This window comes from Euprymna scolopes, chromosome 5, assembly GCF_053919585.1.
Source record: "Euprymna scolopes isolate OS-2025 chromosome 5, ASM5391958v1, whole genome shotgun sequence".
In the NCBI taxonomy this organism is placed as follows: domain Eukaryota; kingdom Metazoa; phylum Mollusca; class Cephalopoda; order Sepiida; family Sepiolidae; genus Euprymna; species Euprymna scolopes.
Genome location: NC_136486.1, coordinates 84,355,521 through 84,378,636, shown reverse-complemented (window position 1 = coordinate 84,378,636; position 23,116 = coordinate 84,355,521). Strand labels below are relative to the sequence as shown.

General features: G+C 34.7%; 1 protein-coding gene across 2 annotated transcripts in view; it reads right to left on the bottom strand.

The window, feature by feature from the left end:
* The window catches only part of LOC145276908 (dynein axonemal assembly factor 4-like), a 92,118-nt gene that overhangs the window by 66,611 nt on the left and 2,391 nt on the right, over positions 1-23,116 (bottom strand). For both annotated transcript variants that reach the window (XR_013868050.1, XM_080128371.1), the window contains exon 2: positions 7,470-7,620. Coding sequence is in view for 1 of the 2 variants with exons in the window: in XM_080128371.1 (XP_079984497.1) it covers positions 7,470-7,620 (151 nt within the window). In the remaining variant the exon portion in view is untranslated. The remainder of the gene's footprint in view (positions 1-7,469; positions 7,621-23,116) is intronic.

Below are 23,116 nucleotides of genomic sequence, written 5' to 3'. Positions count from 1 at the left end.
AGATCCAGCATAGCATGCGAGAAATGCATGTAATAATTTTTGATGAGCTGCTAAATAACTGCCAAAGTCTATTGTTAACAGCTAAGATATTTAACATCAGATTTACAAAAAATAATTCTCATATTAACAAACAGAAAAAGAGTCATCACTTGTTGTTTATCTCACATTACACAAAAAATCAAAGATTGCCTCCAAAAAAATGCTTGGGAAATTTTTTAACCTTGTATGAACAAATTATTAACAGTAATAATAAAAAATCAATTTAAAAAAATTAATCTGATATTTTTTAATTGTTTTTATAGGACCTTAAATTAAACAGAACTTTCCTCATTTACATATTGTGTGAATCACCTCTTTTTTTATATCCATGTTAAAGTAAACATAGTGGCAGTATACTTCGAATAAAAGAATTTTAAATCCAAGAGTACGATAAAATACTACCATTTTCACATCATTACACTACTTTTGTTAATTTAATATTTGTCTTGAAAATAACAGTCTTTATATTGATAAATGAGGGATAACTAAAAATCATTCATCTGACTAGAAATTAAATATGATACTGTTTTTAAAAATGTCTTAACCCTGTGCAATATGCCTTCCTTTATTCAGGTCATTTACTTATGAAAAATATAAGAAGACTACCCGTCATTTCATAAGATTTAGTCGTTTATTACTGATAAGTAAAGAATAAGAGCCAAATATAAGAAAGAGTTGGAAAGATGATTTATAGATAATGTCAACATAAATGAAAATATATTGTACCAAACAACGATAGCACTTTTTCAGTAGACAATTTAAGTATTTTATAAAAGTTCAGAACTTTTGAAGTTTTTGTTTATGATTAAGAATCCATCTAATGAGAGAAATATAAACTCTTTTATGTGTTTCTAACTGTGACTGGAATGAAGAAGTCATTTTAAAAAAAAATTTTATTTACACATTTTAAAACTTATACAGAAAAAGAAATAAAAGTTTTAATTATAAGGGAAACAACTCTTTTTATATTTTTTAACTCGCGGGGCTACCCAGCATTGCTCAGGGCCATATAAACAATGAGAAAATTGAAGTTGATTTTGAATATAATTGTTATTCTTTGGAGAGAGGAATTTTTAATGTCTATGTATCATTTACTATTTCGAGCAAAAGAATATTTTACCTACCCTAGGACGGCTATTACACACGTATGAAATAATTGTACCTTCCCTAGGACAGGTAATTTACAGAATGTATATGAAATAGTTTTACCTTTTTGAGACGGGTAATTTACAACACATATTTAAAATATGTTTACCTACCTTTGAACGAGTAATTTATATACATATATGAAACAATTTAACATACTCTCAACAGGTATTGTACAACGTATATGAAATAATTTCTCTTCCCACCAAGGCTACCATGATTTTAAGAAAATTGAAATCATTTTTAGAATATGGATCATTAAGATTTCCAAATTAATACATTGTGTTGGTTAATGAGTTCGCAACCCTTGCTTCACCATAAATTTCAACATTACTGCGTTCCTTCCTTCCTCACTATCGGTACTATTATTGTAAGAAAAATTATGCCATTTTTGGAAGATGTTTCAGCAGGATTTTAAAATTAATGCATAAATACATTGGCACAGTTAAGTGATTAGACAACCTTTGCTTCATTATCAAATTCCACATTACTCTGTTTCATTTTTTACTACCGACAACAAAATTTTTTTGAAAAAAGACGTCATTTTCGGAATATTACTCAGCCGGCTTTATAAACAAATAAACAAATATGTTGAGAAGCTTTGTGATTAGGCAACTTTTGCTTCACTACAAAATTCTACATTAGTGTGTTCTTTCCCTTCCTACTACTGACACCATCATTTTAAGTGAAATGATATCATTTCTTGACCATAACAGAGCAGGTTTTCCAAATAATTACATAAATGCATTGACGCGAATGATGATTAGGCAACTTTTACTTTACCACAATTTTCAATATTAATATATTTCTCCTCCCCTTACTACCACAATCACCAACAACACATTAGTAAGAAATGATGTAATTTTCGGAATATGATTCCATAGTTATTCCATATTTTTGGAATATGACATTGTGGGAGATTGCATAGTGACCCCAAAATGGGCACTACTCTCTCCAGCCCCACCCCAATAGTGAAGGTTTATTAATTCATAGAGAACTCCAGAGCACGTTAAAAAGCAACATAATCATGTGTCTTTCTACTCACCACTACAACTGTGACGTCATTCTCCGAAGTTAACATTGAAAATTCAGAAAAATATTGTTGACCACCTACAGAAACTGATAAATTGTCTGGGCTTATTATTTCATTACAAACACACCAATCAATCAACTCACATTTAATCATTTTTGATAATTCTTGGATATGTTACTAATTTCGGCAATCATAGCCCCCTCCCCCTTACGAAAATAATAACTTTTATATATTGTCTGGGTTTATTATTTCATTACAAACACACAAATCAATTAACTCATATTTCATCATTTTTCATAATTCTTGGATATGTTACTAATTTCGACAATCATTTTTCATAATTTTAACCCACATTATAGCTCTTCTCCCACTTACGAAAATAATAACTTTGATATATTGTAGGGGCCAATTATTTCATTAACAAAAAACACCAATCAATTAACTCACATTTCATCATTTTTCATAATTCCTGAAAATGTTACTAATTTTGACAATCATTTTTCATAATTTTAACCCACATTATAGCCCCTCCCCCACTTACGAAAATAATAACTTTGATATATTGTTTAGTATGATTATTTCATTACAAACACACTAATTGATTAATTCACATTTCATCATTTTTCATAATTCTTGGATATGTAACTAATTTTGACAATCATTTTTCATAATTTTAACCCACATTATAGCCCCCCCATCCTTACGAAAATAATAACTTTGATATATTGTCTGGGCCAATGAATTCATTATAAAAACACCGATCAATTAACACACATTTCATTTTTCATAATTTTAACCGGCATTATCGCACCCTCCCCCTTACAAAAATAACTTTGCTATATTATCTGGATTGTTTATTTCATTACAAACACACCAATCGATTTATTAACATTTCATCATTTTCATAATTTTTGGATATGCTACTAATTTCGACAATCATTTTTTATAATTTTAACCTACATTATCACTCCCTCCTAAAATAATAACTTTGATATATTGTCTGGGTTGTTTATTTCATTACAAACAGATAAATTGATTTATTCACATTTCATCATTTTTTCACGATTCTTTGATATGTCACTAATTTTCGACAATCATTTTTCAAATTGTAACCTGCATTATCACCACACCCCTTACGAAAATAATAACTTTGATATATTGTCTGGGCCGATTATTTCATTACAAACGCACCAATAAATTAAGTAACATTTCATCATTTTTCATAATTTTTGGATATGCTACTAATTTCGACAATCATTTTTCATAATTTTAACCTACATTATAACTTCCTCCTAACAATAATAATAACTTTGATATATTGTCTGGGTTGTTTATTTCATTACAAACAGATAAATTGATTTATTCACATTTCATCATTTTTCATGATTCTTTGATATGTTACTAATTTTCGACAATCATTTTTCAAATTGTAACCCACATTATCACCATACCCCTTACGAAAATAATAACTTTGATATATTGTCTAGGCCGATTATTTCATTACAAACACGCCAATTAATTATCTCACATTTTATCATTTTTCATAATTCTTGGATATGTTACTAATTTTGACAATAAGTTTACATAATTTTAACCCCTATTATTGCACCCCCTCCCCTTACGAAAGTAATAACTTTGATATATTGTCTGGGTTGATTATTTCATTAAAGAAAACACCAATCAATTAACTCACATTTTTCATAATTTCAACCCACATTATCGCCCCCCCTTACGAAAATAATAACTATGTAATAATGTCTATTAAAAATATTCATGAAATAAAGTAATGTTTAAATCGTAAACTGTTTCAGCCATTTCTGGCACTGACTTCTTATCCCTTACCCCACTGTTAAAAATATACATTAAATAAATTAATGTCTAAAATGTAAATGTTGCAGCCATTTCCAGGACTGACACTATCTTCCCAACCCCAGTGTTAAAAATATGAATGAAATATAGTAATGTTTAACTCGTAAACGGTTTTGGCCATTTCCTGGGCTGATTTCATATCCCCCACCCCACTGTTAAAAACATACATAAAATAATGTAATGTAGACTGTTTGTAGACTGTTTCAGGTTTTATATATTAGATAAAGTAATTTTGAGATCGTAAACTGCTTCAACCATTTCCAGGCCTGACTCCATATCCCCACTTCTTTTAAAAATATATATGAAATCAAGTATTTTTGAGATTATAAACTGCTTCAGCCATTTCTGGGACTTACTCCATATTCCCCTCTCCACTTCTTAAAATATATGCTGTGTTGGTTATTTTGTATATTTTTTTAGAAGGGGGTAATGCCTGGTAGAAAACTATATTACGCTTACTTGTCCTTTTGGCTAGGATCAAAGTGTAGTATCTGTTCTGATGCAGCATTTCAGCGAAATCATCTACTGGCCTCCTCTCCATAAACAGAAAAGTGGTGGTAATACTTCGGAGAATGAACAGGCACTAATTCACCACACCCCAACCTCACCTCAAAAAAGAAGGTTTTGTAATCCCTGGGTGCCTCCAGAGTACTTTTTAAAGCAACATAATCGTGCTTGTCCCCCCCCCCTCCCACCATCAACACATGACGTTACTTCCAGAAAATAACTCAGCAGTTTTTCGAAATACATGATTTCATTATAAATTGTTTGTATTTAATATGGGTATTACACTGTAGAAGCACCTTATTTAAAATTCATGTTACTCAAAAAATAAATATTTCAAAGTGCAGTTAGTGATTAGGCAACACTTGCTTTACAATAAATTGGATTGAGAAACAGATACTTAATACTAAACAAAAATAGAGATTAATACATGTCAGTTTCTTATTTAATAAATTGTTAGGTGAAAGTACAGAATAGTTCAAATAATACCTTCCCCTCTCCATATTAAGAATGGCTTTCTAAATAAGAACGTTATTATTTCAGCATGGTCTGTATTCCGTGTGTCATCCCGCCCTCTCCGTCTTAAACATATGTATGAAATAAAGTAAACATGAGATTGTAAAAAAAGATGTATAGGTTTGTTTGCATATTTACAAATTTCAAACCGCGAGTAAAATTTACGTATGATTTTGTTTTTGTTTTGTTTTTGTTTTTTAAATACAAAAACATAAAAAAATGAGTTGGTGTCATCAGTTAGAATTGAAATTAAAAAGAACCGAGTGTTCCAGCCTGAGAAAAAAACAAATGTGCACGCATGCGCACAAAAAAAAAAAAAAAATGTCAGCTAATGCTTAATGAACATTTTACATGTAAATTTGCCGATGTCTGTATGCAATATACATGCATGTAAGCAAAGATATTATTCGCTATAAACCACCCTAGGTGCATGAATATTATTTCCTGAAAATTTCAATGCTATGTGACCAGTAGTTTATAAGTTTACCTGTTAGATATTTACACACACACACATACGTCTACTGTTTTATTTATATAGAAGATTAAAACTATATGTTTTTCTTCCCTGACTGATTTTTTTATTTTCAATCATAATTGAAAAATGTTTCTATATTACCAGTTGTCCAGGTTGGAATAAATATAATTTTTTAAATAAGCTGTAGTGAATTATGTTATTATAACGTGACAGTAATATTAAATAAAAATTGGCTAGTCAGAATCAAAGTTTGATATGTCAGCTTAAATGTTATTTAAGTTCATTTTTTTTAACTATCACAAGATACCTGTGTGTGTTAGATGATGAGTACGTTTTAGTGTACGTTTTAGTGATTTCTCTAATTATTTCTAATAACACAGCTACAAACAAGTGTTGGTTACAAAAGAGGTACTGCTTTGGTTATCTGTAAATATTGCAAAACAGTGTTTTCTTCTTCTATTGGTAAACAACTGTACGATTAGCATAAAAAGTAATTAAAAAATTGATTGTGCAAAACTATTCAAATACATTTAGCATCTTGTAGAGGAAAAGACAATATCAAAGAAAAAAATGACAACGTTTATCCATACAAGGATATAATTATTTAATATGGACAACTTGTTAAAAATAGAGTTAGTAATGAATGAAAGTTCAGAGAGTTTTGGAGCGTTCCAAGTGAGGAGAAGTAAACTTTAGTCTGTGAAAGTAGATATGTTTATTCCAGCTGCCACATTGTGTGACAGTATATGTAAGTTTAATAGTCATTGTATACGGTATGTGTATAAATATACACATACTGGATTGTTTTTGCTTGTCTTTACTTTAGTCATTGTGAAAGTATGTGCATTAATTTGTGTATCTGTGAGTTCAGTAAGCAGTGTATATGTGTGTTGTTTAGTAGGTTGTAAATGTTCTTGTTGCATCTGCCAAATGCCTTTGGACCAGGGGCTTAGGCTGGATTTAAGGAGATGCTCACGTGTGATGAATTTGAAAAATAGAAAAGAGAGAAAAAATGCTGGTGTTGTGTTTTATATTATGTGTAAAAGTCAGAGGTAAATACTTTTGCGCCTGTAATAGGACGAAACCTGCTGATGGTGAAGATTTTTTTTCTCATCAAGAAACAATACTTTAAACAATATTCACTGCTGCTGTTGCATTTTAATTATAACACAACTCCCACCTCTCAATCTGTTACTGTTTTCTGTTTTCTGATTCCAATTGGACAGCTGTGTCAAAGTTCATCCTGATCTGAAAAGAACTCTTCAAATCTCACTTAACTTATTGTGTTTTCTACATCTCAAATGGATCAGAAAGTAAAATCCAAGATGCCTAGTTTCTGGAGAACGGGGGGGGGGGAAAGAATCCACAAATCATGTCTGGTGAACAGCCTTGTCATTGGTCATACCCCCTCTCTCTCTTTTCAATCATAAAAAAAGAAGTTGCGTCAATTTTAGATATTAACAAAGGTTATTAAATGTGAATAAGACCCCAAAATATGTAAAGGTCAATCAAAAAATATGTAAAGGTCAATTTAATCAAAATCTTGCCAGAAAGATATAAAGCTGAAGAAATGTTTCACATGCCTTAAACTATAACTTTATATTTGCCATTAAGAGGTTTGGGGAACACATATTTTATAATTGTATATTCCAGCGACAAAGGTTTTCAAAAAGGCACAAAAAAAGAATAATTTTAACTAGTCATACCCCTATTTGAGAAAGTGTTATATCCCATATTTAGTGCATATTTATAATTTCTAAAATTTATTGTATTCAAGGAAATGAATAACAAAAGATAGTGTATTATAAAATGGTCCTTGATTAAAAAGAAAAAAAAGAAGAAAATCAAAATGGTTTAATTTTGTATAAATGATAAAGTAAATTTTACCTGTGATTTCTGATTCAAGTTTGTTCCAAAGTCCTGCAGTTTCTTTATGTAGTTGAAAAATCACTTCACCATCACAAACATGAGCCACACTTTTCTTATGATCGATTGAGTTCCGTAGAAAGCACTCAAAGAAAAATGGGGCATAATTTACCTAAATAGAAATGAAACATGCAATTTTTACAGATGTTTTTTTAGCATTTACAATAAAGTGAGGTTATTCTGTCATAAATGTTTAACATAAGAAATAAATATATTTCAATGTCTTAGTTTTCAAAAAGTTTTATCGTTTCTAAAATAGAGAAACTATTAAGCAGAAGTAGATCCAGATGTCTATAAGCTGAGAGAAAAACAAAGCACAGAGTAAGATGTTTTGTGGAAATTTTCTTATAAATGTATTTTTTAGATTTTATTAATAAACATTAACAAATTATTGAATTCAAAGGAATGTTTCCCCACTCTCAGCAGGAACAGCAGCAGCAGGGAGATGATGATGGCTAAGTGGTTAACGACGACCTGGATGTGTCAAGTTCAAATCCAGTTTGTTCTACAGAAACACTTTCACTTAGGGATGTTGGCAACCTTCATGTGGTTCTTCTCGTAAGTACCTAATGTCTTTCTACAAAAAATTTAAAAAGATATTGGGAAAACGAATGCCAACAATCATCTACTGATTCATTTGGAATGAATGAATGATGCTCAACAACAACAGCAGCAATAGCAACAGTAGCCTTAGTAATAGTTTGACATCTGTTTTATATGTTGGCCTTTGTTGGGCAATAGCAAATATAATTTCATATAAACGTGGTTTACAGAGAGAAAGGGACAAACCTTATTTCATTTTCAAAGTTTATTTTCTTTTGTTCAAACAAATTTTAAATGTTACTTGATGTTGTCTGATAAGAGGCGAAATCAGAAAGTAATGTATTTGGCTAAATTCAATCCATGATCATTAGAAGGGATTACATGGTTAAATATGAAAATCTATAGCGGTTGTAACAATTACATAACTTTCTTTTGTATGAGCACATAATCTCTTATGTAATTATTTGTTGGTGAAAACAGGTAAAAACTCGTTTAGAAATGCATGCATGGCACTTTTAGCTTTAGCTATTTTCGTCCACTCCATTAACAGGGGAGATTACAATTCAGTTCCTGAAGAAGACACTAATTTGCTAAAAACATGTTTTAGTTCTTTATTAAGTAATAACAAGATGGAATGAAACTTTAGAACTGAGTATTCTGTCTTTAGCCTAAGCCTGTTTTCATGAAACGCTAAATAAAATTGTTTTATTATAGTGAAACTGTTGGTAATTTTATTTGGAACCTCATAACCTTATTTTCTTTTCCATTTCAAGCTGGCTCAGGCATATAAATACAGACATTGTACTGACTCAACAAAATGGTGATCTCCTGCCTCTGGCAATTCTTCGACCCATACTAACAATTCACAATTCATACCTAACATATTATATTAGACTCACCTTGCATGCTGCTTATAATTCTTACTTCCATACTTCGATATGTAGATGTTTTTTTAAACAATCATTTTCATTTTGTTGATTTTTTTTTTTCATGGCTTGAAAATATTTTACGAAAAAAAAAATGTAGGAGATCTTGGGAGGGCTGAATCAGCAATCAGAAAAAAAGGAAGAAAATACAATTTTATTGTAAATTCTTATTATCAATTCCAAAATAATAATTACCCATAAAGCGGATAAATGTACTGGATTCAGTGATCGAAAAAAAAATTGAAATTTGAACTAAAATATAAAAATAGGTAAAATTATTTTTAATTACAATTGGTAATTTAATACGAAAAAATAGGTATTTGATTAATCAGAATCTATTCTGAATTAAAATTATTACTTCATACAGATAATTAAAAATTCACTTCAAAATAACGGGAATGAATTTTCTTTAGTTAAAGATTATGCCAGTGAGTGTTTTTAAGGATTAAAATTCAAATGCAACATGTTGCCCTCTCACTCTAAAATGTTTGTTATTCAAAATGACTTATTCAAGATGGAACCTGATAAAACAAGAAATGTGAGCAATGAAGAATGTATGTTTGAGTAAGCAAAAGAAATAAGCATGATAGACTTCAACTATAAATTACTAGAATCATAAGTGAAGCTCAGCCCATGCATCTAATTGCAACAAGCAAACAAATTTGGAAGTCAGTCTAATATAGCAGGAAGCTCTCAATTTAGACAAGAAACCCAAGAAGCAAAAAGTTTAACCTGTATCTTTTCGGATATAAATTTCAAATCCTGACAGATCATCAGGAGGCACTTTCTCAGAACCTCCTTCACCAGAAGTAGAGAGATAACCATTTACATATCAAATCATTCGCACACCGAAAAAACCCAAAATACTTTCATTCCTAACTTATCAAATGAAATGGCACCTTTTTGTCTCTTGTTAAAAAAGATAATGTGGTCCTTTGACAAACTAAAAAAAGGAGTAATTCAACAACTTAAAAATTTAGTTACTTGGAGTCCAACATTAAAATACTTTAACCCAGTGCTTCCTATTAGAGTTTCTTCAGATGTATAAATGCTGGAACTTGGAGCCAGGTTGGAGCAAAACGCAATAATGATTAGACTCCAGTGGTATCTGATAGCCATTCTCTTCCATCTGCTGAGATTAACTATTGCCCCTTTGAACTCGAAATGCTGTCTATTTTCATGAATTCCTATATGGACAACACTTTTTAATAAACGATGATCAGAAACCTCTCAAAACCATTGTCACAAAACCAATTGTGAAAACCCCACTCACGGTAAAACACTTCTTAATCCATTTATAGAAGTAATATTTTAAATCGAATATACTCAAGGTAAATTAATGCAGCTATGTGGCACAAAAGCACAATTTACCAGAAATTAACTACTTTGTGCTCTCCTAATGTCTTTAATACAATTTAATGCAGCAGCTGACAACTTAGACAGCCAATGATGAAACATTGCAACATCAAATTATAGTCAGATTGCCAGATCACTAGCATAACCTCAACGTCAATTACTTTAATATAACACACCAGCAAAAGCAAGCAAATTGTTGTACCAACCAACATGTAAGTAGACATGCATAGGATTTTGCATCGGGAACATGTGGGAATTGTAAAAACTAAATTCAACGCCAGGCAGGCCCTTTTTTGGCTGAACATGAAAAAAGAAATAGAAAACAGGCAAAAAAAACAAAAAAACTGTGATTAATGTCAGCATTGTAGCAATCAACAAAATCCAGGGCCACTGATATTACATGATATATCAGACCTAACTTAGGTTGGCACAAATTTCTTCTGACTGCAGAGGAAAGATTATCTCATGGTAGTGGATTCCTATTCAAATGTTTTTTTAATTCAGTCAACTTACCAAAACAACTGCACAGACAAAGATAAGCCAAATAAAACACTTTTTCTCTAATCACAAAATATCTAAACTGGTAATCTCCAATAATGGCTTCCAATTTAAGTCCCAAATAATTTGCAACAAAATGGGATTTCTCCCATGTAAGAAGCAGTCCACAATATCCATAATCTAATGACCTAGGGAAAAAGAACAATTAAAACAGTGAAGAAAATATTACACATATGGAATGGAGAATGATTCACATCTTGCATTGCTAATCTTGTGTACAACACCTGGCAAATGCAACTCTCCTTTCCCAGCAATCAAACTGATAAACCGTCATCTAAGAACAAATCATGAGAAATTATGATCATGATTTGTTCTCTACCTCAAGCATTAGACTGAAAGTGAAACAGCATAATAGTAACCAGCTAGAGCTAATTCCAGTGAAGATTGGGGAGCAGGTCCAAGTACATAATGGAAAAACTTGGTCCAGTACAGGCAGAATGATAGAACATTGTTCCCAAGCCAGGTCATATTTGGTGCTAACTGATAATGGTTAAAGCATACATCAGAAATGTTGACATTTACTGCCAGTAGCTTCTCCAAAGATACCAGCATCACAACCTTACCATGACACAATATTCAGTTTACTCAAGCAGCTTCATCAACCAAATTCAGAAGCATCACATCCAACAACCCCAGAACTAGGAGTCAGATCAAGATCACAACATCTAATACATCAACCAAGATGAATGCAAGATTACACACCTTAAAGAAACCTCTCCAACCACCGATGTCCATGACATCCTACCTGAGAATTCTTCCTTCAAACTCCTCGGCTTAACATTCACAGGAAATATAAACTGGAATAAATACATTGAGAACATTACAAAAACTGCTGCAAGGAAAGTGGGCTCCCTCTTTCATGCTAGAAAACTGCTCATACCTGAGAGTATCCTGTACTTCTATAAAGCCATCAGTCGCCCATGTTTAGAGTATTGCTGCCACATCTAGGCTAGTGTATCTATCACTAATCTCTCCCTCTTGAATAGGGTCCAAAAAGGGTGTCCAATCTAATAGGTCCCACTTTGTCAACTAGGCACCAACCCCTGTCCCATCGCCACAATGTTGCATCCCTGTGCCTGTTTTACAAATATTTTAATGGAATGTGCTCTGATGAACTCATTGCACGTGCACCCCCTCAATGTACATATTCCCGACAAACCTGCTTAGTAAAAAAATCACACCCCTTCACTGTTGAGGTCCCTAATTGTCAGAAAGTTTTCTACTTAAATAGCTTCTTCCACAGAACAGCTAGACTTTGGAATTCTCTTCCTGCTGCCTGCTTCCCAAACTGTACTGATATGCAGAAGTTCAAATGCAACATAAACCAAAAATCTTAATTTTTCTTAAGCATGGTCCCAATTAGTAGCCCTTACGTCCAAGTGGCAATGTGACTTGTTTGGGGTGAAGGTGAGTAAAAAAAAACAAAAAAACTTTTCAATATCAAAGGACTTGGGAGGGTATGTTATATGTGTGTGTGTGTGTGTGTGTTTAAAAAAAAAATATTTGTTGTAGACTTGCTATTCCCCGGGCACTTCCTGTAATGGTTTCTCTGTGAATAAATACATATCTCAAATACTCCAATGCTTTATCTTTCTATCTCATGACTCCTACAGAACATCACTCTTTCATCTCCAGCCTCTTCATAGTGATTATCCTCCTACACAATAAAATCACATTATTTTATCAATATGATATTCTCGAATATAGTCTAAATAAACACTTGTAAACTGTGACGTGTTCCGGGTCTAGCTTAGGGGTTAGGAATTTCGCAAGAAATTCTATACCCAAATACACATCGTAAGAAAAAGAAAAAGTGTGAAATTTTGCCAGCCGTAATAATATCACAACCGCATGGCATTTCCCAAGTTTCAAATTAGTGGAATCATCATGGACTACCCGATAACATTCATGTTTAATAATAAAGATGGCAGGGAATGAAAAAGGTCGGACACCAAATGAATAATGTTAAAATACATAAATTTATTATTCAAACAAAAAAACAAATGAAGGAAATAAAAATAATAAAACAGTCATAATGAGAGTCCAGTCACAGACAACATCAGATCAGGATGGGGGGGGTCATTGGTGGAGATATATTATTTTTTCTCTTCCTTTTCTCTCCTTCTCTTTCTTTTCTTTTTTTTTTTTTGATAAAACACAGAGTCACAGTTAAAACAAAATATTAGAATATTCAAAATGAAAGTCGGGTCACAAACTTTGGCAAAACATAAGGACACAGATAAAACAAGATATCAGGATAATCAAAATGAAAGTCGGGTCGCAGACAATATCAGGTTGGGATGGGGTTATGATTTCTCTTTTCTTTTGATAACGTATAAAGTCACAGTTGAAACAAACATTAGAACAATCAAAATGAAAGTTAGGTAACCATGTTCTTTCTCTCTTTCGCTCTTCTTTTCTTTTTCCAATTCTTTCACCTTTATGCTTGGTGAGGAAAGAAATTATTTCACGGAAAGAACTCGACTGTCATTGAGCGGGCTGAGGGGGGATGAAATATGAGGGAATGGATATCGAACGATACTTAGCTTTTTTGGTGGGAATTTCTCCCCTGACGAGCGCATTACGATGACGTGATAATGTCCTTAGTTTTTCTTTATCACTTCTTTTTCTTTCCTCGTCATCTTCGATATGCGGTTTGTCCTGACAAAGTTCTCGGGTAGAATGGCTTTCGTTAGATTATGTTGACCAAGGTAATTCCATGTTGGAGTAAAGTTCCCTTTTTGGTCTCATGGCCGTCCGCCAAGTTGAGTTGAGCTGATCATTTTTCGGTCACCATGCGTCGTCCACGCGGGTGCATATTCTTGCTTTTTGGGGAGCAGAAAATATTGCCGTCATTTCACAACGGTTGTCAGCTTGAAACTAAACTTTTTCGCGTGTTTTCTTTCCGCGCTTAATGTCACGATCGCGTGATGTCGGTTGTTATGGTTACCTATGTTTGCGTGGGTGTTTGACTGCTGCTTATAGTTGATCAGTGAGGGAGGAAGGGGTTGTGTCGTTCTATTGTTCGCTGTTCAACTTAGGAAGGGGGAAGGGGAGATCTGTCTGGCTCATATCTATATATCCATTATGATATAAGGAGGGGGGTATATATGTTTCTCCTAACAAAACAAAGATACAACATTATGTATCGTGTTTGTCAATTCATTAGAGTGATCTCCCCTTAATACTCTCCTGGATGATGCAGCGATTTCAAGCCATAAATTGTGAGGCTGACATTATTGTTTACTCTGTAGTTTGTAGATGAGCACAAATAAAATATTCTTTTTGTAAACTTTATCAAAGTCCTTTATTTACGTGTTAACATTCTTATTATATATTAACAATCTTTCATTTTCGTATTAACATTGATATGGAAATTAAACATAGTTACAGCTTCAAAATACATTTAACTGCTCATCTTAATCAAAAATAAATGCAGCACATGGAAGAAAGAAATGTAATTCTGAGAAATGGCCACGTCACTTGATAAAACGAAATGTGTCCTCATTATATTTCTTTCTCTGGAATGAAAACTCAGTAAAGTTGTTTTGTAATTGGATGTTACAACTTTTAATTCTGAGAATGGAATGACAAAATTATACAAAAAACTGGAGACACTTATTTTAAAAGATATAAACCAGTTTGCTTTTTTGGCCTATAAGACTTTTAAAGTAGAGCAGAGACAATGAAAGTTGTTCTGATTAACTTTGGCTGACATGTTGCCAAATTGAAAGAGTTTAACACCGTCCTCCCTGAACCGGTATTTGTCTTCAAGGCATTAAAGGGTGCCGCTCTTACCTCAGGAAATTAAAGATTAGTCAAGGTCACTGTTGGCAAATTGACACTAAATTCCATATCAGGACAGTCAAGGAAGATAATAAAGACAGTCTTCTAACGTTTCATCTATTAATAGCCATTCTAGTAAAAAACAAAGATATTATTGTCTATGCGAAACAAGTCGAGTCCTAGCTAGCACTAACATGATTTGAATTTTAATAGTCAGCATGGAAAAATCTATTTATATATAAACAGCAAATGCGCACGCATTTTTTGTATGTCTCGAAAAGGTTTTTTTCGCCGACGGTCCCGGGGGGGGGGGGTACTATCGCTTAGAACTGTTTATATAGCCCCTAGATCATAATATCTACGATTTGCGTCTAGATTTATTTACGTCAATTTTTACAACATTATTGCTATTTCAGCCCGTCTTGTGTTCGTTCAGCTTTTTTGTATAAAACCGAAACTAATTCAAAGCTAATGCCCCGTACCCGGCAATTGCACCAAGAAACGTCCAGAAGCAATCAGCTTAGATCAATGTGGGGCCAAACTCCTTATATCAGACAATTGCTATTCAATCTGGACAATGGGGAGCTGGTTTCCCCCTCCCCAACATCTTGGGGAAACAACCAGCCAAAGTTGGGTAAACAAACCCAAAAGCTGTCCCGCAGCAAAAGTTAACTCCGCTACTTCTATTTGACCTCATTAATGAGGTCAAATAGAAGTAGCAGAGTTAACTTTTATTGCGGGCACGTAAATAAATAAATTCAAACGTGTTTCAGTTGCTCTTTGTTGGCCGAGCGGGTAACGTGTCAGGTGTTTTGCACACTTTATCTAAAGGTTGTGAGTTCGAATCGGGGTGTGAGATGTCTTTCTTTTTTTTTTTTTTTTGATTTTTAAAGGTTTAATATTGAAACAGGGTTATTTAAGCTATTTTTCACGTTCTATGTTTTTTTTTGTTTTTAATTTTCAGATTTTTCAAAAGAAGTTTTAACGTTCGTTTTTCTGGGGTTTTTTCGATCACATTTGCGTTTTCTTTTTTTGTTTTTGTTTTTCCGATTTTAAGAAATTTTAACATCGTTCGTTTACCTTATGTTAGTTTTTTTTTCCGATTTTTTTAAGTTACACCCCCCCCCCCACCGCCCGAGCACACACACCTCTAAACACCCGGGCAACGCCGGGTACCCCCGCTAGTAAACCATAATGGAAGATGACAATAATATCAAAACATTAACATAATATATATATCTGTTAAGACCTCAAGGCAACATTAGTGTATATTATAAATGTGGCTGCAAGTTTCACTCATCTTACAACTGTCCATTGACATAAATATGACGATGGGGAACACAAGAATTATCTTTCCCTGGCCAATGTACTTATGAATCAGCAAAAATTCAAGGAAAAAAAACCCCAACTATTTTAGGTGTTTATTATCGTTTTATACACCCAAAGGAAGTAATAATAACCCTTTGCATTCAGAGATATCTAAAACTTTTTGATATTGTCCAAACTTAAAGCATACCATACTGGCCTCAGTCCAACAGAGAAGTGATTTAACAAAAGAATTATTAAAACTATTAAGACTATAAAAGTAAAAAAGAAAAGTAGGAAATTCAAAGTAAGGAATGTTTTATTTCAGTATCGCACCACTCCCTATACACGAATAAGTATCCATAGCCAAATTAGTAACAAACTGCAAACTTTGAGGAAGCAACTAAATTTTATGGAAGCAGAAAGCAAACTTAGAAACATATGTGACAAATATAAGCCAGAAATGACAGATCAAAAGAGGAATTCCTGAAAACAAAAGATTAAAACAAGATATGGTATTATGGTGTTTAAAGTCCGATAACTCTTGTATCTCTATTACCTCTCTTTCCCTGTACATATCGCATAATCCTTTTTTGTTCTTTCCCTTAATAAAGAGTTCTTCTCATCAGTCAACACGTGTGTCTATTTTCCTCCTTTGAATTCCTGTTCATTTTTATCTCTATGCCACTAAAATGCCCCACTCAATAGGTTATGGGTCCAGAAGTATAATGGAAACAGATGGAGCAGATTATCTTTCAACGGAGATGAAGCCAAATACAAAATTTGGGAAGTAAAATTCTTAGGCCATTTATGTACGCTTGGTCTAAAAGACACCATCTTAGGCGTAAACTCTACAAATGAACACGACGATGAAAGAAATGAGGAAGCGTATGCCGAACTGGTACAGTTTCTAAATGATAAAAACTTATCCCTGATAATGAGAGAAGCTGGAGATAATGGAAGAAAAGCTCTAAAAATATTACACGAACATTACGCAGGAAAAGGGAAGCCTAGAGTCATTTCTTTATACACCCAACTAATGTCTCTCAAAAAGAATAGCGATGAAAGTGTCACGGACTACGTTATAAGAACAGAAACCGTTCTAACAGCCCTCAGAAATGCCGGACAGACAGTGGACGATGCTTTAATCATCGCGATGATATTAAGGGATTACCTAGCCAGTTCGACTCATTTTCTATATATGTGACTCACAGCAACAAAGAACTAACGTTCTCAGTATTTCTGAAGCACAAAAACGAGTCTAGCAGCGACGACGTGATGAAACTAACTTCCTCCTTTTCGAGAATTGCTGTAAGTAACAACGACCGCGACGAGCGACACACTACATGCTACATGTGCGGCAGAAAAGGGCATATATCTACAGACTGTGCCAACAACAAACGAAAAATGTGGTGCAACTACTGCAAAGCCACCACTCATAAAAGAGAGTCTTGCTGCTACAAACGTAGGGACACTATGAAAAAGGCAGCGGACATTGAAGAAGAATATACGTTCACATTCAAAATGGAGGACTACCACATGCGGAAGACGACGTCACCCACGGGTTTGCTTGTTGATGCTGGTGCCACTTCTCACATCATTAGAGATGAGAAGAAATTAAAAAATTTCGACCAAACATTCCAGCCAGAAAACCACTACATGGAGTTAGCGGACGGAACAAAAACCAGCGGCGTTGCATTAAAAAGAGGAGACGCAGAAATACACTTAGTAGACGGAAATGGAAACTGCGTCACAGTTACTTTAAAAATGGCGTTATTGATACCTTCCTACCCACAAGACATTTTCTCCGTAAAAACTGCTACTAAAAACGGAGCAACAGTCATTTTTAAAGAAAATAAAAATGAACTTGTACATAAAAACGGCAGAAGGTTCAAAATATATGTACATAAAAGACGGTACTATTTAACGACTACACAGAATGAAAGCACCAAAGACAGCTGCCATTAATGCTATGACGTCGACACATGGCATAAAATACTCGGCCACTGTAACTATGACGATGTAACGAAACTACCCGCTGTAGTTTGTGGGATGAAAATAAAACCAAAAAACGCAAACAATAGAAATTGCAATATTTGCATTCAAAGAAAATTCCCTCAAAGCAGAAACAAACACCCGGACGAACGAGCAACCAGCATACTACATCTAGTTCACTCGGACTTAGCCGGCCCTATAAACCCGGCAGATTTAAACGGGAATCGATACGCTGTCTCGTTCACCAATGATTTCTCCGTATAATATAATTATTGTCCGTAACTTGATGTCTACCACAATAAAAACATTGTTTTCCGAAACGATCGTACAAATAATTGATTTTGTTGTTGTTCCTTCTTATGAAACGGATTTTTAATTTAATTATAATTTGATTTTTAAATTATCAATCACATTACTAAACATTAAATTAGCTCTAGGATATTTACCTATCGAGCTTATTATATATCTAAATTACAACGAGCACTTTTTCTTTCCCTGTATTTTAATTAAACTAGTAATTTTACTATTACATTAAAATACACTTTGCTCTTTAGACTATTGTTCTAATCTCCTTTAAATTATATATATATATATATATATATATTGTTATTGTTGTTATTTTTCAAGCGATACATACGGTTAATATTGGCGCCGCCTTGGAGCTCATTTTTTTATTTACTTAGAAAGTCGCCCTTTTTTAATTTGGACGTATATAACATTTTTATTTATTTATTATTTTTAAAACAGTAATCTACGTACACGCGTGTTTCAAGGTTTTTACCTCTCATCAGCGTAGTTTAACTGTTTCTAGGGATATATATATATATATAGTAATTGTCTGTATTTTTGAGATGAGTTGTTTTCATTGATTGAGATTGTCGGACTGACTTCCTCATCTTGGTTGTTATTGTCACAACGTTTCGGCCGTTTTGCCCTCCGGCCTTCGTCAGGTGAACGGTTTGTTAGGAGTCTCGAACCCAACCCTTTATTATTATTACGGGGGTACCGTGTTCGGACTCCAGCTAGGCTTTGGGACATAGTTGCTGATTCTCTGTTTTTCAATGTTACTTTTTTCACTGCCTTCGTTCAGGATTGAACTCAGCACCTTTGGGTAACTGTAAACTTTGATACAACGTCTAGGACCACTCGGCCATATGTCACTAGGACAATTCTTAGTTGGTTTTTTTTTTTTTTTTTTTTTTTTTTGTGTTAATGTTAAACCTATGTTGTTATTCAAGGTTTTCTCTCTCTATCAGAGGTGTCCAAATTGCATTCAGCTCTATGCTTGGTTTGCTCAGTAGGTTGTTATGTCCGAGCATGTGAGCTGTTTCTTTAAGTTTTCTCACTTTCCAGTGGGTCTCTCTGTTTATTATTTTTACTTCATCCCATAGGGGGCGATGATCCCCCCTCTCCATCCAGACATGGTTGGCTATACCCGATTTTTCCGTCTCCCCTTTAGTTACCGCTTTTCGGTGTTCTTCCACCCTTACTTTAAGGGGGCGGCATGTTTCACCCTTGTAAACCTTTCTGCAACTGCATGGGATGGAGTATATGCAGTTTTTGGTCATGTTCTCATCCATGCGGGGCTTCACTCGTACCAGGTGTCGTCTGAGTGTTGACTCGCTTTTGAATACCGTCCTGATGTTGTAGGGGGCACATATTCTCTGAATCTTTTCGGAGATGCCTCGTATGTATGGTAGGCAGACCGTTGGAGGTTTTTGGGTTTCATTCTCCTCTCTTATACTATTAACACGTCTGGTGGATAATATGCTATCGGGGTAGTTGTTACGACGGAGGGTATTCTTCAACCTGACCATTTCTTGGTGGTATGTAATGGTGTCGCTACTTATTGTCTCTGCTCGATGTTGTAAGCAGCGTGCGATTCCATGTTTGATACTGTATGGGTGATGGGAGTTGAAGTTTAGGTATTGTCCGGTGAAGGTAGGCTTGCGATATACGGATGTCTTAAACCCATGCTCTGTGCGTGATATGAGTATATCAAGGAAGGCCAGTTGGTTATCTTTTTCTTTCTCCATTGTGAACTGTATTGATGGTCTTATTGAGTTCACATGATCTAGGAGAGCCTGGATGTCTTCCTGATGGGGCCAGAGTATGAAGGTGTCATCAACGTATCTTAGCCACATGGTGGGCTTTAAGGGAGCTGAACCTAAGGCCATGTCTTCGAAGTATTCCATGTCATCAACCTCAGCAGCCGCCAACTGAGTCACTCAGAGGAAGCAGTACTAAATAAAGGTCTCAACTTCGCAACAACAACCAAACGCGTTCCATTCTTAGATATCATAACACACATGGAAGATATAGCCATGAGAATCCCATCAACCCAAGGTGATGAAATAAGATGGAAAGTGAGACAAGTACTCGAGAAAGCCAAGCCTCCTAAATCAAACATCTCTCGGGAAGATAGGCTGGCTATAAGAAACCTACAGGGTGACAGCAGTATAATAATTCTGCCAGCAGACAAAGGCAATGCTACTGTGGTGATGGACATGTCGGAATACTCTGAAAAAATGGCAGGCCTAATCGCAGATGGTAGCTACGGTAAAATAAAGAAGGACCCAACTTTGAAAACCGAAAGAAAGCTGTTACAAATCCTTACGAAAAACAAGGAACACATCGCTCCAATGAGATATAGACAGCTGGTCCAGCATTACAGTAAGCTACCACATATGTACGGTCTCCCCAAGATACACAAAGACGGTATTCCACTCAGACCCATAGTGAGCTGCCGAGGCTCAGCATGCCACCCACTGAGCAGGTACCTTGTGGATATAATAAACCCATTAGCAGGCAAGTCAGCAACACATGTAAAGAATTCTGCCCACTTCACGGAACTGATCAAGGGAGCACCCATCAGTACAAACCAAATGGTAAGCCTAGATGTGGTTAGCCTGTTCACTAAAGTCCCAACTAGTGAGGCACTAGCAGTAATTCCAGACAAACTAGCTGCGGACCTCTCCATAGAAGAGCGCACATGTGTACCATTGCCAAACTTAATGGAAATGCTGACATTCTGCATAGAAACAACCTACTTCAGAATGGGTACTGACCTATATCGACAAGAGGAGGGACTAACTATGGGCTCGCCATTATCACCAGTGATGGCGAACATATACATGGAATACTTCGAAGACATGGCCTTAGGTTCAGCTCCCTTAAAGCCCACCATGTGGCTAAGATACGTTGATGACACCTTCATACTCTGGCCCCATCAGGAAGACATCCAGGCTCTCCTAGATCATGTGAACTCAATAAGACCATCAATACAGTTCACAATGGAGAAAGAAAAAGATAACCAACTGGCCTTCCTTGATATACTCATATCACGCACAGAGCATGGGTTTAAGACATCCGTATATCGCAAGCCTACCTTCACCGGACAATACCTAAACTTCAACTCCCATCACCCATACAGTATCAAACATGGAATCGCACGCTGCTTACAACATCGAGCAGAGACAATAAGTAGCGACACCATTACATACCACCAAGAAATGGTCAGGTTGAAGAATACCCTCCGTCGTAACAACTACCCCGATAGCATACTATCCACCAGACGTGTTAATAGTATAAGAGAGGAGAATGAAACCCAAAAACCTCCAACGGTCTGCCTACCATACATACGAGGCATCTCCGAAAAGATTCAGAGAATATGTGCCCCCTACAACATCAGGACGGTATTCAAAAGCGAGTCAACACTCAGACGACACCTGGTACGAGTGAAGCCCCGCATGGATGAGAACATGACCAAAAACTGCATATACTCCATCCCATGCAGTTGCAGAAAGGTTTACAAGGGTGAAACATGCCGCCCCCTTAAAGTAAGGGTGGAAGAACACCGAAAAGCGGTAACTAAAGGGGAGACGGAAAAATCGGGTATAGCCAACCATGTCTGGATGGAGAGGGGGGATCATCGCCCCCTATGGGATGAAGTAAAAATAATAAACAGAGAGACCCACTGGAAAGTGAGAAAACTTAAAGAAACAGCTCACATGCTCGGACATAACAACCTACTGAGCAAACCAAGCATAGAGCTGAATGCAATTTGGACACCTCTGATAGAGAGAGAAAACCTTGAATAACAACATAGGTTTAACATTAACAAAAAAAAAACAACTAAGAATTGTCCTAGTGACATATGGCCGAGTGGTCCTAGACGTTGTATCAAAGTTTACAGTTACCCAAAGGTGCTGAGTTCAATCCTGAACGAAGGCAGTGAAAAAAGTAACATTGAAAAACAGAGAATCAGCAACTATGTCCCAAAGCCTAGCTGGAGTCCGAACACGGTACCCCTGTAATAATAATAAAGGGTTGGGTTCGAGACTCCTAACAAACCGTTCACCTGACGAAGGCTGGAGGGCAAAACGGCCGAAACGTTGTGACAATAACAACCAAGATGAGGAAGTCAGTCCGACAATCTCAATCAATATATATATAAATTTTTTTTTTTTGAAGTCGGATTATGTAGGTGCTAGGTCTGCGATGGATTAAAGTTAATATATTTTTTCCATCCGGGAATTTAAACTGCATTCTTTATTTTTATTTTTTCATTAAAAAAAAAAATTATTTTTGCATTTTAAAAAAATGCAAAAATAAAAATAAAGAATGCAAATTATAGAAAAGCTTTTTGAGACTATATAATGGGTTTTTAGGTATGTATGGCTAGGTTTCCTTCCTCTTATCCATTAGCCTTTCTGGTACCTAAGGTACTTAAGCTTTTATGCATTTTTATTCTCATAGCATTATTATGCTAGTTGACATGTCGCAGAATGGATCTTGTAATCCTAAACTTACTTATTAATAGTTTTTCTTTTTCTATTTTATTATTTAATTTATCTAAAATATTTTTTTCATATATTAGTAAAAATAGTAACCGTATTATTTTACATTTTTTTATTGGGGAAGTGGTATTATCCACTGCAGAGCCATGTATTAAACAACTGTCCTGTTTTTAAATCTCCGAAACAGCTACATGGTAAGCAACTGATGATCCCCGTTTTCTATTTACAAAATTTTAGTTAAGATTTTCTCTTTTCATCCTTATGTAGTTAAATTCTGTTTTAAAATTGAAGACTTTTGCGAAATCGGCTTATGCAAGTGCTAAGCCTATTTCTATTTAAC